The sequence below is a fragment of the Manis pentadactyla genome, chromosome 14, assembly GCF_030020395.1.
Source record: "Manis pentadactyla isolate mManPen7 chromosome 14, mManPen7.hap1, whole genome shotgun sequence".
NCBI classification, from domain to species: domain Eukaryota; kingdom Metazoa; phylum Chordata; class Mammalia; order Pholidota; family Manidae; genus Manis; species Manis pentadactyla.
Genome location: NC_080032.1, coordinates 32,768,493 through 32,783,489, shown reverse-complemented (window position 1 = coordinate 32,783,489; position 14,997 = coordinate 32,768,493). Strand labels below are relative to the sequence as shown.

Genomic DNA, 14,997 nt, shown 5'->3' with positions numbered 1-14,997 from the left:
CCAAATATGTAATTAAGGCTGATAAAGCAAGTTGGACAGCCATCTGTAAGCAACTTGGGAGAGCTAAGGATATGTTTGTGTATGTGTGGACACTTGATCTATTGAGAGGATTTCTGGAAGGACACCTAAGAAACTAAGAGGAGTGGTGATCTTCGGAGAGATCTGGGAATGGGGAGAACATTCCTGAATGTGAGGGAATACATTTCACTCTGTGGTCATTTTGCTATAGCAGCCCGATGGAACGAATCCAACAGCACTCTGAATCACACACATAGAAAAGGTTTAGTAAAGTGAGATATTTGGACAAAGATCTCTGCAGTAAGAAACACAAGGCTCAAAGATTCAGGGGCCAATGGTCACACAGTAGTGAGCCCCAGGGCTGAACCCCAGGCTTCCCTCCTGGCCACCACCCCAGTGCCCTGGTCCACACCACCTGTGGATGGGCAGCGAAGCCAGGGCCAACACCCAGGTTTGCCCTGGTCCACGATGTTTCAGGTTAATGGGATGGGCCATGGCGACTTCTACATGTTATTTCAGGGTAATCCTGCAACACTTACAGAACCTTTGCTGTGTTTACTCAGCAAAGAGAAAATATTTGGTAAAAAACAGAGCTCTAGGATCTGCTTGTTTTCATCAGGCTTCTCTGAAATTAACAGTTAAATAGCTACAGCTGAGAAAAGACTGTAAGCTTCAGGCTAAGAATGAGGATTGAGAGGGGTCAGTGCTGTAACATCTGAAAATGGCCCCAAATCTTTCTCTGCAATGATTGTTCCTTTGAAAAGAAGGGACCAGCACCTGCTCACAGGTGCTAATAAACGCTTCAGCTGGAGGACAGTCATCATGGCCAGCATGCTCTGGGACGGCTGCTCAGCTCACCACTGAGGTCTTCTCACAGGAGAGCCCAGGTGCACAGTGGGGGCCCCAGGGCCTCACATGAGCTCCACATGCCAGACCCACAGGCCAAAGTCACATCAGGACCCCTCGTGGCAGTGTTTGTATGGAACTTTGGGAAGACTTCCTCTGGAAATGACAGCTGGACTTGTGGCTGCAAAAGGGGGTGACTTACCCCCACCCTGAGAAGAAGCCACTCTGGGCTGAGAGAATACAATACCTAAAACCAGAGAGGGGAGAGGCAGTGTGGATGAAATGAAAGTTCCTGTGGCCAGGATTCTCACCTGGCCCTAGTCGGCTTGCTCACTACACACATGTGGGCAATATGTTGCTATTGACTCTATAAATAAGAGCTCCACCCAGTGCTCTGGATGACAGGGTGACACGATGCCACGGCTGCAAGGCTGCAGGAGAGCAGAGTAGAGGCTGGAGTGTGGCAGCACGAAGGACAGGCCCAGAGGACGGCTGTGTAGGCAGAGAAGCCAAGAGGCAGAGACCAGCTTGCTGCATGCAGACTTACTATGAGTGAACGGGACTTTAGTGACTGACCTACCACCATGGAAATAAAGTTGGGTATAACCCTTTCACCCCAAGAACGTTTTACTGTCATTCCTTTGGTCATACTGAATCCATAGTGAACTTGCCAGGGGCTGAAACCCATTGGCAAGACAGGCATAAAAGGGGCTCCTGGGGCCCACAGTTCCACATTCCACTGCTTCAGAGGCCCAGCTGCCCCCTACTTTCTCCCTAGTTACCAAAGATTCCTTTTGCCTAAGTAGTTCAGTTGTTTTTTTCTTTCATTCATTAGAAAGGAAGGAAAGGAGAATGTCTTGCCCACCCTCTCCACAACTTCACATTAAACCAGAGTCTAAATAGGGGTGTCCTGCCCCCTCCCCACCCTGGACACCCCTGGTCACTGTATCCCTTCCTGCAGGGCCTGATAAGGCCTCCAGTCTTTTCCACAACATTCTTTGTAGGTGGCCACAGTCGGGCCTTAAATGAATCCCATATGCCATTCCCAGTTTGTGTAACAAAGACTTGAACTCAAAATGTTGGATTTTTTTCACTTTAGCAGGAACACCCATCTGCTATACCTGGGAAACAAGAGGCTGAAGACAAGTCAGCGGTTCCCAGCCTCACCCTCAGCTATGTCTCCCAGCACGCTGTCCCTGAGCTGGGCTCCAGACATCTTCCTCATCAGCCTGGATTGCCAAAACATCAATCGGCATTGCTCCATGCCCTGGCCTCACCCACTCTCAGCCTTCTCACCGCCATCGCGAGATGGTCCCCAAATGCTCAGATCAGATCGTGTGCTGTGCCCAGGTCAAAAAGGTCTCCAGGATCCCTGAGGGCTCCTACCCCAGCTCCTTTGAAGCATGATTTCCATGCAAGTTCCCCCAGAACTTTCAGATTCTCTGGGCCCTTCTCCCTCCCTACAATCTAAGCTCCAGCAAACCTCACTGCCCCCAACCTGGGTGTTACCTGTCCTGTCCACCCGGCAGGGTGGGGGCTGCAGTCACACTGCTGCTCTGAATGCCTCTTTGAGGCTGTGCGTACTTCCTGTGCCACTTAACATCCTGAGTTATGATCTCCTCGGTCCTTTGACATATATTTCCCGAACAGCCTCTATGTTTCAGGCCTGGTGCTAAGTCTCAAATACTCCATGCTACACACTCTGTTTTTCTGCTTTCCCCAGTAGACTGAACTCTGAGGGCAGGAACGATGTCTTACTAAGTCTTACTACTTCTGCAACCGAGGGCTTGGCATTGTTGCATGAATAAATGATTTTCTGGCTATTTCAGTACTTACCAGAGAGAGATAATGAGGCTAGAGAAATGGGAAAGGAAGAAAGGTTTGGCGGCTTAATTAACTAGATGATTTCACTGGTGGTTTTGGATTCCTGACCATCTCCTGGAAAGCCAAGGAGTGTCAGCCATTCCCTTGGAGGAGGACACAAGTTTCCTAAAAGCCAACCACACAAAGTACAAACCCGAAACAACCACAATGCTGTTAACTACCCTATGAACAGAGAAGGATTCAAAGATGTCCAAGACACAGCCTCCATTTTGAACACCATTTTAAACCTCAATTGATAACAAGTGGGTTATGTGTTTGGTATATGATAAATACCCAAACATAAGTTAGCCTTTAAAATAACAAGTAGAATATAGTAGACATTCACTATATTGACCACATAGTAGACATTTTGAGTAAACATACACATAAGCTGATTTCTACAGCATTTATGTTGGGTATCTGGTCAGTGTAAATGTAAAAATGGTAATACAGTACGGAACATGTCTTCGTGGCATTTTTCCCAGTGACAGCTGAAGCTTTAAGAGTGAGAAATGGGACCAGACCCTCAATGCATCTAAAGTAAAAAGTGAAAGTCAGCAGCTACAGACAAAAAGAAAGGACAATGATCCTGTAAGGTGGGATGTAAATGAGGGAACCTTTCCACTGTCATAATTTACTGCCAGAGAGCACTTCCTGAGCCTAGCACATGCAGGTGGGACACAAGCACACACACAAATGGCATCTTCATCCAGAGCAGCAAAGCTGTAACAATAACTGGGTGTGCATCATAGAAAGGGGCCTTTGGTGGCAGCCCAGGAAAAAAGAACATCATCAGCAAAGAGAAGTGTACAAATTCCACAAGGACAAAGTCTCCATTTGGTCCCTGAGAGCCATGGACTAGGAAGTCAACAGTGTCTAATCCCAGAACTACCACTAATTAGCTTAATGACTAATAGATGACGGGCCTCAGTTTCTTCATGTAAGAGTTGTCCATGGCCCCATGTCGGGCACTGGAGCTATGATGTTCTGAGTGCCGAGTGAGAGGCCCCTTCTGAATTTATGTATCCAGAGTGGGTGCCAACCTTGCAGCACCTGCCTTTCTTCTTCCTCCCTGCACTCAGGCATGGGCACTGGGCTCCATGGTGGGTGGCCAGCTCCATATGTACAGAACTGGAGTAACTGCCAGCATCCCCTGGGCTGCCTTGGCAGATGCCACTGATGTGATGCTCACACATCCTGCGGATCGCTCTTTACCTAAATTCCCACTAAAGTGTGAACGCCAGCCTCCCTCATCTCCCCTCCATCAGCTCCCCACTTCACACGTTAGTGCCCCAGTGAAGTACCAATGGTCCCCTCACCATCTCTGCAAGCCCCAAGGCAGCTTGCAGGTGCCACCTAAAGCCGGTTAGCTGGTCATAAAATCACGTTAATGGGTTATGCTTTCTAAAGAAACAGATAATAGAATAGAATAGAAAATACCATCGTGCCTCACTCTATAGAGAGAATCAATATACTGCGAGGCTCTCCTTGCAGGTTTATACGTAAATATGCATGTGAGGGGAGGGGGTCTCCACTGTTGGGTTTTGGTTTAAAAAAGACTGAGGGCAGGAGGGGCGGAAGATGGCGGCGTGAGTAGAGCAGCGGAAATCTCCTCCCAAAACAACATATATCTATGAAAATATAACAAAGACAACCCTTCCTAGAATAAAGACCAGAGGACACAGGACAATATCCAGACCACGTCCGCACCTGAGAGAGCCCAGCGCCTCACGAAGGGGGTAAGATACAAGCCCCGGCCCCGAGGGAGCCGAGCGCCCCTCCCCCCAGCTCCCGGCGGGAGAAGAATAGGCAGAGCGGGAGGGAGACGGAGCACAGGACTGCCAAACACCCAGCCCCAGCCATCAGGGCAAGAGAGCAGGGCCCTGGATACTAGGAAAACAGGGCAGCAAGAACAGTGAGTGGGCACCGGAGGCCGGGCGCCAGAGGACATGAGAAAAGCGAGCGACCAATTTTTTTTGTGTGTGTGTGTGGTCGTTGTTTTGTTTTGGCGGGTGCTTTTTGCAAGTCTTAAAGGGGCAGGGCGGGACACCTAATCCAGAGGTAGGGAATATGGCGATCTCTGGGCACCCTAACCCCTGGGCTGCAGGGAGCAGGGAGGCCCCTTACAGAGATAAATAGCCTCCAGGCCGCTCCCCCTCCAATGCCACTCCACCACTTCAGAGCAGGGGCCCGAACCAGGCCACACCCACAGCAACAGTGGAGAAAAACTCCATAGCAGCCGGGCAGGAAGCAGAAACCCTGTCTGCACACAGCTGCCCAGCACAAGCCACTAGAGGTCGCTGTTCTCCCAGGAGAGGAGGGCCACAAACCAACAAGAAAGGAAGTCCTTCCAGCCGTCACTCGTCCCAGCTCTGCAAACTATTCCTATCACCATGAAAAGGCAAAGCTACAGGCAGACAAAGATCACAGAGACAACACCAGAGAAGGAGACAGACCTAACCAGTCTCCCTGACAAAGAATTCAAAATAAAAATCATAAACATGCTGACAGAGATGCAGAGAAATACGCAAGAGAAATGGGATGAAGTCCGGAGGGAGATCACAGATGCCAGAAAGGAGATCGCAGAAATGAAACAAACTCTGGAAGGGTTTATAAGCAGAATGGATAGGATGCAAGAGGCCATTGATGGAATTGAAACCAGAGAACAAGGAACGCATAGAAGCTGACATAGAGAGAGATAAAAGGATTGCCAGGAATGAAACAATGTTAAGAGAACTGCGTGACCAATCCAAAAGGAACAATATCCGTATTATAGGGGTTCCAGAAGAAGAAGAGAGAGGAAAAGAGATGGAAAGTATCTTAGAAGAAATAATTGCTGAAAACTTCCCCAAACTGGGGGAGGAAATAATCGAACAGACCACAGAAATACACAGAACCCCCAACAGAAAGGATCCAAGGAGGACAACACCAAGACACATAATAATTAAAATGGCAAAGACCAAGGACAAAGAAAGAGTTTTAAAGGTAGCTAGAGAGAAAAAGGTCACCTATAAAGGGAAACCCATCAGGCTAACGTCAGATTTCTCAACAGAAACCCTACAGGCCAGAAGAGAATGGCATGATATATTTAATACAATGAAACAGAAGGGCCTTGAACCAAGGATACTGTATCCAGCACGACTATCATTCAAATATGATGGTGGGATTAAACAATTCCCAGACAAACAAAAGCTGAGGGAATTTGCTTCCCACAAACCACCTCTACAGAACATCTTACCGGGACTGCTCTAGATGGGATCACTCCAAGAAAGAGCACAGCACAAAACACCCAACATATGAAGAATCGAGGAGGAGGAATAAGAAGGGAGAGAACAAAAGAATCTCCAGACAGTGTATATAACAGCTCAATAAGCGAGCTAAGTTAGGCAGTAAGATACTAAAGAGGCTAACCTTGAACCTTTGGTAACCATGAATTTAAAGCCTGCGATGGCAATAAGTACATATCTTTCAATAGTCACCCTAAATGTTAATGGGCTGAATGCAGCAATCAAAAGACATAGAGTAATAGAATGGATAAAAAAGCAAGACCCATCTATATGCTGCTTACAAGAAACTCACCTCAAACCCAAAGACATGTACAGACTAAAAGTCAAGGGATGGAAAAACATATTTCAAGCAAACAACAGCGAGAAGAAAGCAGGGGTTGCAGTACTAATATCAGACAAAATAGACTTCAAAACAAAGAAAGTAACAAGAGATAAAGAAGGACACTACATAATGATAAAGGGCTCAGTCCAACAAGAGGATGTAACCATTCTAAATATATATGCACCCAACACAGGAGCACCAGCATATGTGAAACAAATACTAACAGAACTAAAGGGGGAAATAGACTGCAATGCATTCATTCTAGGAGACTTCAACACACCACTCACCTCAAAGGATAGATCCACCGGGCAGAAAATAAGTATGGACATGGAAGCACTGAACAACACACTAGAACAGATGGACCTAATAGACATCTATAGAACTCTACATCCAAAAGCAACAGGATACACATTCTTCTCAAGTGCACATGGAACATTCTCCAGAATAGACCACATACAAGGCCACAAAAAGAGCCTCAGAAAATTCCAAAAGATTGAAATCCTACCAACCAACTTTTCAGACCACAAAGGCATAAAACTAGAAATAAACTGTACAAAGAAAGCAAAGAGGCTCACAAACACACGGAGGCTTAACAACACGCTCCTAAATAATCAATGGATCAATGACCAAATCAAAATGGAGATCCAGCAATATATGGAAACAAATGACAACAACAACACTAAGCCCCAACTTCTGTGGGACACAGCAAAAGCAGTCTTAAGAGGAAAGTATATAGCAATCCAAGCATATTTAAAAAAGGAAGAACAATCCCAAATGAATGGTCTAATGTCACAATTATCGAAATTGGAAAAAGAAGAACAGATGACGCCTAAGGTCAGCAGAAGGAGGGACATAATAAAGATCAGAGAAGAAATAAATAAAATTGAGAAGAATAAAATAATAGCAAAAATCAATGAAACCAAGAGCTGGTTCTTCGAGAAAATAAACAAAATAGATAAGCCTCTAGCCAGACTTATTAAGAAGAAAAGAGAGTCAACACAAATCAACAGTATCAGAAACGAGAAAGGAAAAATCACGACGGACCCCACAGAAATACAAAGAATTATTAGAGAATACTATGAAAACCTATATGCTAACAAGCTGGGAAACCTAGGAGAAATGGACAACTTCCTAGAAAAATACAACCTTCCAAGACTGACCCAGAAAGAAACAGAAAATCTAAACAGACCAATGACCAGCCACGAAATTGAAGCGGTAATCAAAAAACTACCAAAGAACAAAACCCCCGGGCCAGATGGATTTACCTCGGAATTTTACCAGACATACAGGGAAGACATAATACCCATTCTCCTTAGAGTTTTCCAAAAAATAGAGGAGGAGGGGATACTCCCAAACTCATTCTATGAAGCTAACATCACCCTAATACCAAAACCAGGCAAAGACCCCACCAAAAAAGAAAACTACAGACCAATATCCCTGATGAACATAGATGCAAAAATACTCAACAAAATATTAGCAAACCGAATTCAAAAATACATCAAAAGGATCATACACCATGACCAAGTGGGATTCATCCCAGGGATGCAAGGATGGTACAACATTCGAAAGTCCATCAACATCATCCACCACATCAACAAAAAGAAAGACAAAAACCACATGATCATCTCCATAGATGCTGAAAAAGCATTTGACAAAGTTCAACATCCATTCACGATAAAAACTCTCAGCAAAATGGAAATAGAGGGCAAGTACCTCAACATAATAAAGGCCATCTATGATAAACCCACAGCCAACATTATATTGAACAGCGAGAAGCTGCAAGCATTTCCTCTGAGATCGGGAACTAGACAGGGATGCCCACTCTCCCCACTGTTATTTAACATAGTACTGGAGGTCCTAGCCACAGCAATCAGACAAAACAAAGAAATACAAGGAATCCAGATTGGTAAAGAAGAAGTTAAACTGTCACTATTTGCAGATGACATGATACTGTACATAAAAAACCCTAAAGACTCCACCCCAAAACTACTAGAACTGATATTGGAATACAGCAAAGTTGCAGGATACAAAATCAACACACAGAAATCTGTGGCTTTCCTATACACTAACAATGAACCAACAGAAAGAGAGATCAGGAAAACAACTCCATTCACAATTGCATCAAAAAAAATAAAATGCCTAGGAATAAACCTAACCAAGGAAGTGAAAGACTTATACTCTGAAAACTACAAGTCATTCTTAAGAAAAATTAAAGGGGACACTAACAGATAGAAACTCATCCCATGCTCGTGGCTAGGAAGAATTAATATCGTCAAAATGGCCATCGTGCCCAAAGCAATATACAGATTTGATGCAATCCCTATGAAACTACCAGCAACATTCCTCAATGAACTGGAACAAATAATTCAAAAATTCATATGGAAACACCAAAGACCCCGAATAGCCAAAGCAATCCTGAGAAAGAAGAATAAAGTAGGGGGGATCTCACTCCCCAACTTCAAGCTCTACTATAAAGCCATAGTAATCAAGACAATTTGGTACTGGCACAAGAGCAGAGCCACAGACCAATGGAACAGACTAGAGAATCCAGACATTAACCCAGACATATATGGTCAATTAATATTTGATAAAGGTGCCGTGGACATACAATGGCGAAATGACAGTCTCTTCAACAGATGGTGCTGGCAAAACTGGACAGCTACATGTAGGAGAATGAAACTGGACCATTGTCTAACCCCATATACAAAAGTAAACTCAAAATGGATCAAAGACCTGAATGTAAGTCATGAAACCATTAAACTCTTGGAAGAAAACATAGGCAAAAACCTCTTAGACATAAACATGAGTGACCTCTTCTTGAACATATCTCCCCGGGCAAGGAAAACAACAGCAAAAATGAACAAGTGGGACTATATTAAGCTGAAAAGCTTCTGTACAGCAAAAGACACCATCAATAGAACAAAAAGGAACCCTACAGTATGGGAGAATATATTTGAAAATGACACATCCGATAAAGGCTTGGCGTCCAGAATGTATAAAGAGCTCACACGCCTCAACAAACAAAAAACAAATAAACCCCATTAAAAAATGGGCAGAGGAACTGAACAGTTCTCCAAAAAAGAAATACAGATGGCCAACAGACACATGAAAAGATGCTCCACATCGCTAATTATCAGAGAAATGCAAATTAAAACTACAATGAGATATCACCTCACACCAGTAAGGATGGCTGCCATCCAAAAGACAAACAACAACAAATGTTGGCGAGGCTGTGGAGAAAGGGGAACCCTCCTACACTGCTGGTGGGAATGTAAGTTAGTTCAACCATTGTGGAAAGCAGTATGGAGGTACATCAAAATGCTCAAAACAGACCTACCATTTGATCCAGGAATTGCACTCCTAGAAATTTACCCTAAGAATGCAGCAATCAAGTATGAGAAAGATCAGTGCACCCCTATGTTTATCGCAGCACTATTTACAATAGCCAAGAATTGGAAGCAACCTAAATGTCCATCGATAGATGAATGGATAAAGAAGAAGTGGTACATATACACAATGGAATACTACTCAGCCATAAGAAAAGGGCAAATCCAACCATTTGCAGCAACATGGATGGAGCTGGAGGGTATTATGCTCAGTGAAACAAGCCAAGTGGAGAAAGAGAAATACCAAATGATTTCACTCATCTGTGGAATATAAGAACAAAGGAAAAACTGAAGGAACAAAACAGCACCAGAATCACAGAACTCAAGAATGGACTAACAGGTACCAAAGGGAAAGGGACTGGGGAGGATGGGTGGGTAGGGAGGGATAAGGGGGGGAGAAGTAGGGGGTATTAAGATTAGCATGCATGGGGGGGTAGGAGAAAAGGGAGGGCTGTACAACACAGAGAAGGCAAGTAGTGATTCTACATTTTGCTATGCTGATGGACAGTGACTGTAAAGGGGTTTATAGGGGTGACCTGGTATAGGGGAGAGCCTAGTAAACATAATATTCGTCATGTAAGTGTAGATTAGTGATACCAAAAAAAAAAAAGGGCAGTTCCTGTGTGGTAACCTCCAATGAGTTCTACACAAGAGTATAAAGGGCATATAAAAGTGTAGGCAAAGGGTCTGTTTGTGTTTATACAGAGGATCAAAGCCTAACTGGGCTACCCCGAAAATGAACTAAGATACGACATGAAAAAGAACTTCCAACATCAGCACTCTCTGGAAGACTCATGCCAGAAGATGATCATCAAAAAACCCCAACAAAGATCCACGCACTGCTACAGCTGTAGATGCACTCATCCCACCAGTTCCTGGACTTGCCATGGGAATGAGGAAGGAGATATCTAAGCTGGCCTGTGCATACAGTAAAACAACAAATTTGACTGGATCTATACTGTTGGAACTCAACCAAGAATTAGGAGAAGTGCAAATTGTAGCGCTCCAAAATCTTACAACTACAGACTATTTACTGTTAAAAGAACATAAGGGATGTGAACATTCCCCAGGAATGGGTTGTTTTAATTCGTCTGATTTCTCTCAGACTGTTCAAGTTCAGTTGGACAATATCCACCATATCATAGATAAGTTTTCACAAATGCCTAAGGTGCCTAACTGGTTTTCTTGGTTTCACTGCAGATGGCTGGTAATTACAGATATGCTTTGGTTACGTAACTGTACTCCTATTATGTTAATGTGTGCACACAATTAAATTAGTAGTTTAAAACCTATCCATGCTGAAGTTATTCTACAAGAAGATATGTCAAAGAAATAATCAATCTTCCCAGGTTTTCTTCCGCCTGCTACTTCTATAGCTTTTCTTCTTCCTACCTAATTACAACCCTTAAATAGAATTCGTGCCACATGTCGAATTTACCGAGTATCATAATTCTTCCTAGTGGTAAAGACACCTCAAGACAAATGCTGGGCATAGAAGCCACAGGGCATAAATATGCAAAGAAGTAAAAAGCTAACCTTTTCAAACAATAAGGCTTCTCTCTCACTTACCAACTTAACATTTCCCTGTATGGCCCCGGAAGATGACTGGTTAGCCAGAGACGGGTAAGATTCCTCAAGGGAGGAACAACCTAAGACAGGCACAGTCACAGGGGGGTCATCAGGTGAGAAATTGGGGATCAACAGAGGTGAGGCTTAGAACCTCACCCCCCCTGTTCTGAGAGAAATCTTCTGTATACGTGGATGTTTTATTGCCCTTGTCTAGCTTGGATTAACACATAGTCTACAGGCACACACCTGATCATCTACATTTGCTCTCTTACAACACTAAACTATGTTTTCTACCTTTATCTTGTATCTACCTACCACTTCAGCATTTTATTAAAAATAATAATAATAAAGAGAGAAATGTGGTATCCACATATAAATCAAGTATAAAAATCAAATGAGTATTCATATTTGAACTGACTGTTTATAGTTCATAATGCATGAGCAAAACCGAAGGTTTCTGTGATGGCTGCCCTTGTACTGTTCACCATGTAAGAACTTATTCACTATGTAAGAATTTGTTCTCCATGTAAGAACTTGTTTGTTATGCCTCAGAAGATTGGAGACTGACGAAAATTAGGCTTGGGGTGGATTAATGATTGTGCATTGAGCATTGACTCCCCTATACAGAATTTTATTGTTGTTAACAACCATTTGATCAATAAATATGAGAGATGCCCTCACAAAAAAAAAAAAAAAAAAGTACACACTTCCAATGGTAAAATAATAAGTAACCGGGATGTAATGAATATAGTCAAGATATTGTAACAGGTTGGTATGGTGATAGCTGGTACCTAGAATTGTCATGTATATAAATGTTGAATCACTATGTTGTACACCTGAAACTAATGTAATGTAATACTGTGTGTCAACTACCCTTCAATAAAAAATAATTATCTACAAAAAATAAATAAATAAAATAAAAATAAATTAAAAAAAAAAAAAGACTGAGAAGCCCATACCCTGGAGCAGCGGAGTCACCCTGGGGATGAAGCCCCGCGCCCAATCCTACCTCCATCCCCTGTAGAGGAAGCCAGAACCAGGGAGGCCCACTTGGAACCCAAGTACCCAGCCCGCGATCCTATGTAACTGAACAGAACACAGGAGAAACTAACGCTACTCTCTACAAGGCCGTCCTCTCCACGGGACACAGAACAGAATGCCCAACAAGAGGCCAGGCCATGGGTAAAAGCCTTGCCTGGAAAAGGGGCCGTGAGCCCCAGCACGAGGGCACCGGGCAGGGCTGGGGCGCAGGCACTGGACCCCGCGCCTCCTCCCGCGGGACGTCTAGCAGGGCCCCCAGCGACTGCGCGGGGACCAGAGGCCTCAGAGCCCTCCTCTCCCCTATTTTCCAAATGTGCCTTTATTTTTCAAGTTGCACATCGCCCTACAATATTTCGCAGGAAGCGACAACGCTTGTGGCCTCCCGAAACGCCTGGCTGGGGCAGAGCCGCCCACACGCGAGAAAAGGCCGCGCTCCTGCTGCGGGGCGTCAGAGATCGCAGGGTCGGGGACACGGAGCGGCGAGGGGCGCAGGGCTCCGGGCGACGCGGCGCTCTGGGGACTCTGAGGGACGCCCGGGGCGCGGGGCTCCGGGAGGCGCCCCCGGGCCAGGCGGGCCAGAGGCCTGGGCTCCAGGACGCGGCTGCTGCCCGCCCGCGCCTCGTTCGGCCCCTCTCGGGAAGCCCGCCCGCGCTCGCGTGGGCTGGGGACGAGGCCCATCGGCCCGGATCCCGAGCCTCCGCCTGCGGGTAGGCGGCCCGCGCTCGCCGGCTCCCCGTAGCTCCCGCCCCACTCCCCCGCGAGCGCGCGGCTGGGGGCGCGGCCGCGGCTCTTCTCCGCAACCTGCCGGCGGCCCGAGCGCGGAGGCGGCGGGAGGTGGGCCCGGGCCCAGGTTCGGGGCGGGTGGGCGCGGGGCAGGCCGCCGCCGCAGCCCGGCCGCTGCGCGTGCCCTCGCCCCCCTACCCCGGCCCGGAAGGCCAGGCCGCCCCGCGTCTCCGCGCCGCTACGCACCTCGCTGCCCGCGGGTCCCACATGGCCGGGCCGCCGCCGCGGGGCCGCCTCGCGGGCCGGGGAGGAAGCCGCGGCCCTGGGCAGGGCGGGGGCGGCCGCGCGGGACCCCCAGCTCCCGGGGCTCAGCTCTCGAACCCGGGCGGCAGGCGCGGAGCCGTGGAGACCCGGCGCTCGGTGTGCAGCCGCAGACCCAGGCCAAGTTGCCGTGTAGTTGCGGGAGCCCGAAAACTGTCACGTGCGCATCGCCGCCGGGGGAGGTGGTGTTTGTCACCGTGCTCAAAAGAGGCGTCTCCGTGTCTCCCACCCGTCGCGCGGCGCTCCAGTGGTCTGGCTCTCCGCCGCCTCTGAAAGCCAGCGCTTCTCCACGAGGAACCCAGCGCGCAGCCTCCAATCGGTCCGGTCACCGCTGCATCCCGCCTGGGCGAGCCGGCGCGCGCGTCGTGGGCCCGGGAGATGGTGGGCCGCCGGCCTACTGGCCTCCCTCCCCTCTCCTGTCCCCTCCTACAGGAACCGGGGGCGGCCGTCAATGAGCGCTGCCGGCCGCGCGGGCCGCGGGGCACTCCGGGGACGGGTACTATTCTGTTTCCGGACGTCTCATCTCCGGACGCGGGGCACTCGGGCTCAAGGCGGCCGCGGCCCCCGACCTCGTAGTGACTCTGCCATCTCCACCTCTCTGGCTGCATGCCCCTTCGCCTGGGTCTGGTTTGCAACTTCTTGCTACGGGGGCTTCTTAATGACACGCCAGGGACGAGGCCCAATCAGGAGCAGTGCCACCCTCCTGATGCAAGGCTGAAGCCTGCACCACCTCCTGGTGTCCCCCGCGCCCCTCCGGGACTGCCACACCAGGCGTCCCACAGAGGGAAGGATGCTGCAGAGCCCCAGCGAGAACAGCGCTGTTTCAGGAGACAGGAAGGCCTTGGTGACATGGGGCACACCCAATGCACAGCCTGTGGGCTTCTCTGTGCTGTTTACTCTGAGTCAAGGACTAGCCTTCAGCCTGACTAGTGATCCTTGCGTCTGCGGTCTTACCTCCTTTGCTTCTGCCCACTAATCTTCCCCCAAGATCACATTTGTCATTTCCAGTGGCACCCCCCCATCACCTACAAGGCAGCACACTGGACTCCTGGGCATTGTAGACTCCACAGTTTTACCCTACCCTTCCAGTCTTAGCCTCCTCACACAAACATTATACCTCAGGGGCTGCACATTGGACTTTTTAAAAAACACTGATGTCTGGCTCCTACTCCGAGATAGCCTGATTTAACTGGTATCGGGGCTGATATGGGCATCAGGATTTTTATAGCAGACTATAACATGAAGCAAAGTTTGGGAAACACCACTAGGCTCCAGATAGTTGGAGATACATTTCCCAGACATCATTGGTCCTTTCACTTTCAGAAAACTTTACACATCCCTTTTCCAATGTTTTCCCAACATTTCCCTGTTCTGTATTTAGGAATGGTCCATGTCACCTTTTCTAGCATGCCTCTTCTTTTGAGCCAACTGCAAGTAGTCTCTGCTTCCAGAAGGTCCAGCCAGGTTCTTATATTTAGGCAAGCAAGTCAAGAGATTGGTGAGGGTGCAGACTAAAATGTTGCCTCTAAAGTTTGACCATCCTTTGACCAGTTTTCATAAGCATTTCAGAATCCTTTTGTCTCCTTCCTCTGTATCTTTTTCATCATAGTCCTCAAAACAG

The 14,997-nt window shown here is 47.2% G+C and overlaps 1 protein-coding gene across 1 annotated transcript in view; it reads right to left on the bottom strand.

Moving 5' to 3' along the window:
• TRANK1 (tetratricopeptide repeat and ankyrin repeat containing 1) overlaps window positions 1-14,168 on the bottom strand; it is a 94,806-nt gene extending 80,638 nt beyond the window's left edge. The window contains exon 1 of the mRNA XM_036921568.2: window positions 13,302-14,168. Within this exon, the coding sequence (XP_036777463.2) occupies window positions 13,302-13,324 (23 nt within the window). The 5' untranslated portion in view covers window positions 13,325-14,168. The remainder of the gene's footprint in view (window positions 1-13,301) is intronic.
• Window positions 14,169-14,997: the final 829 nt, after the last annotated feature.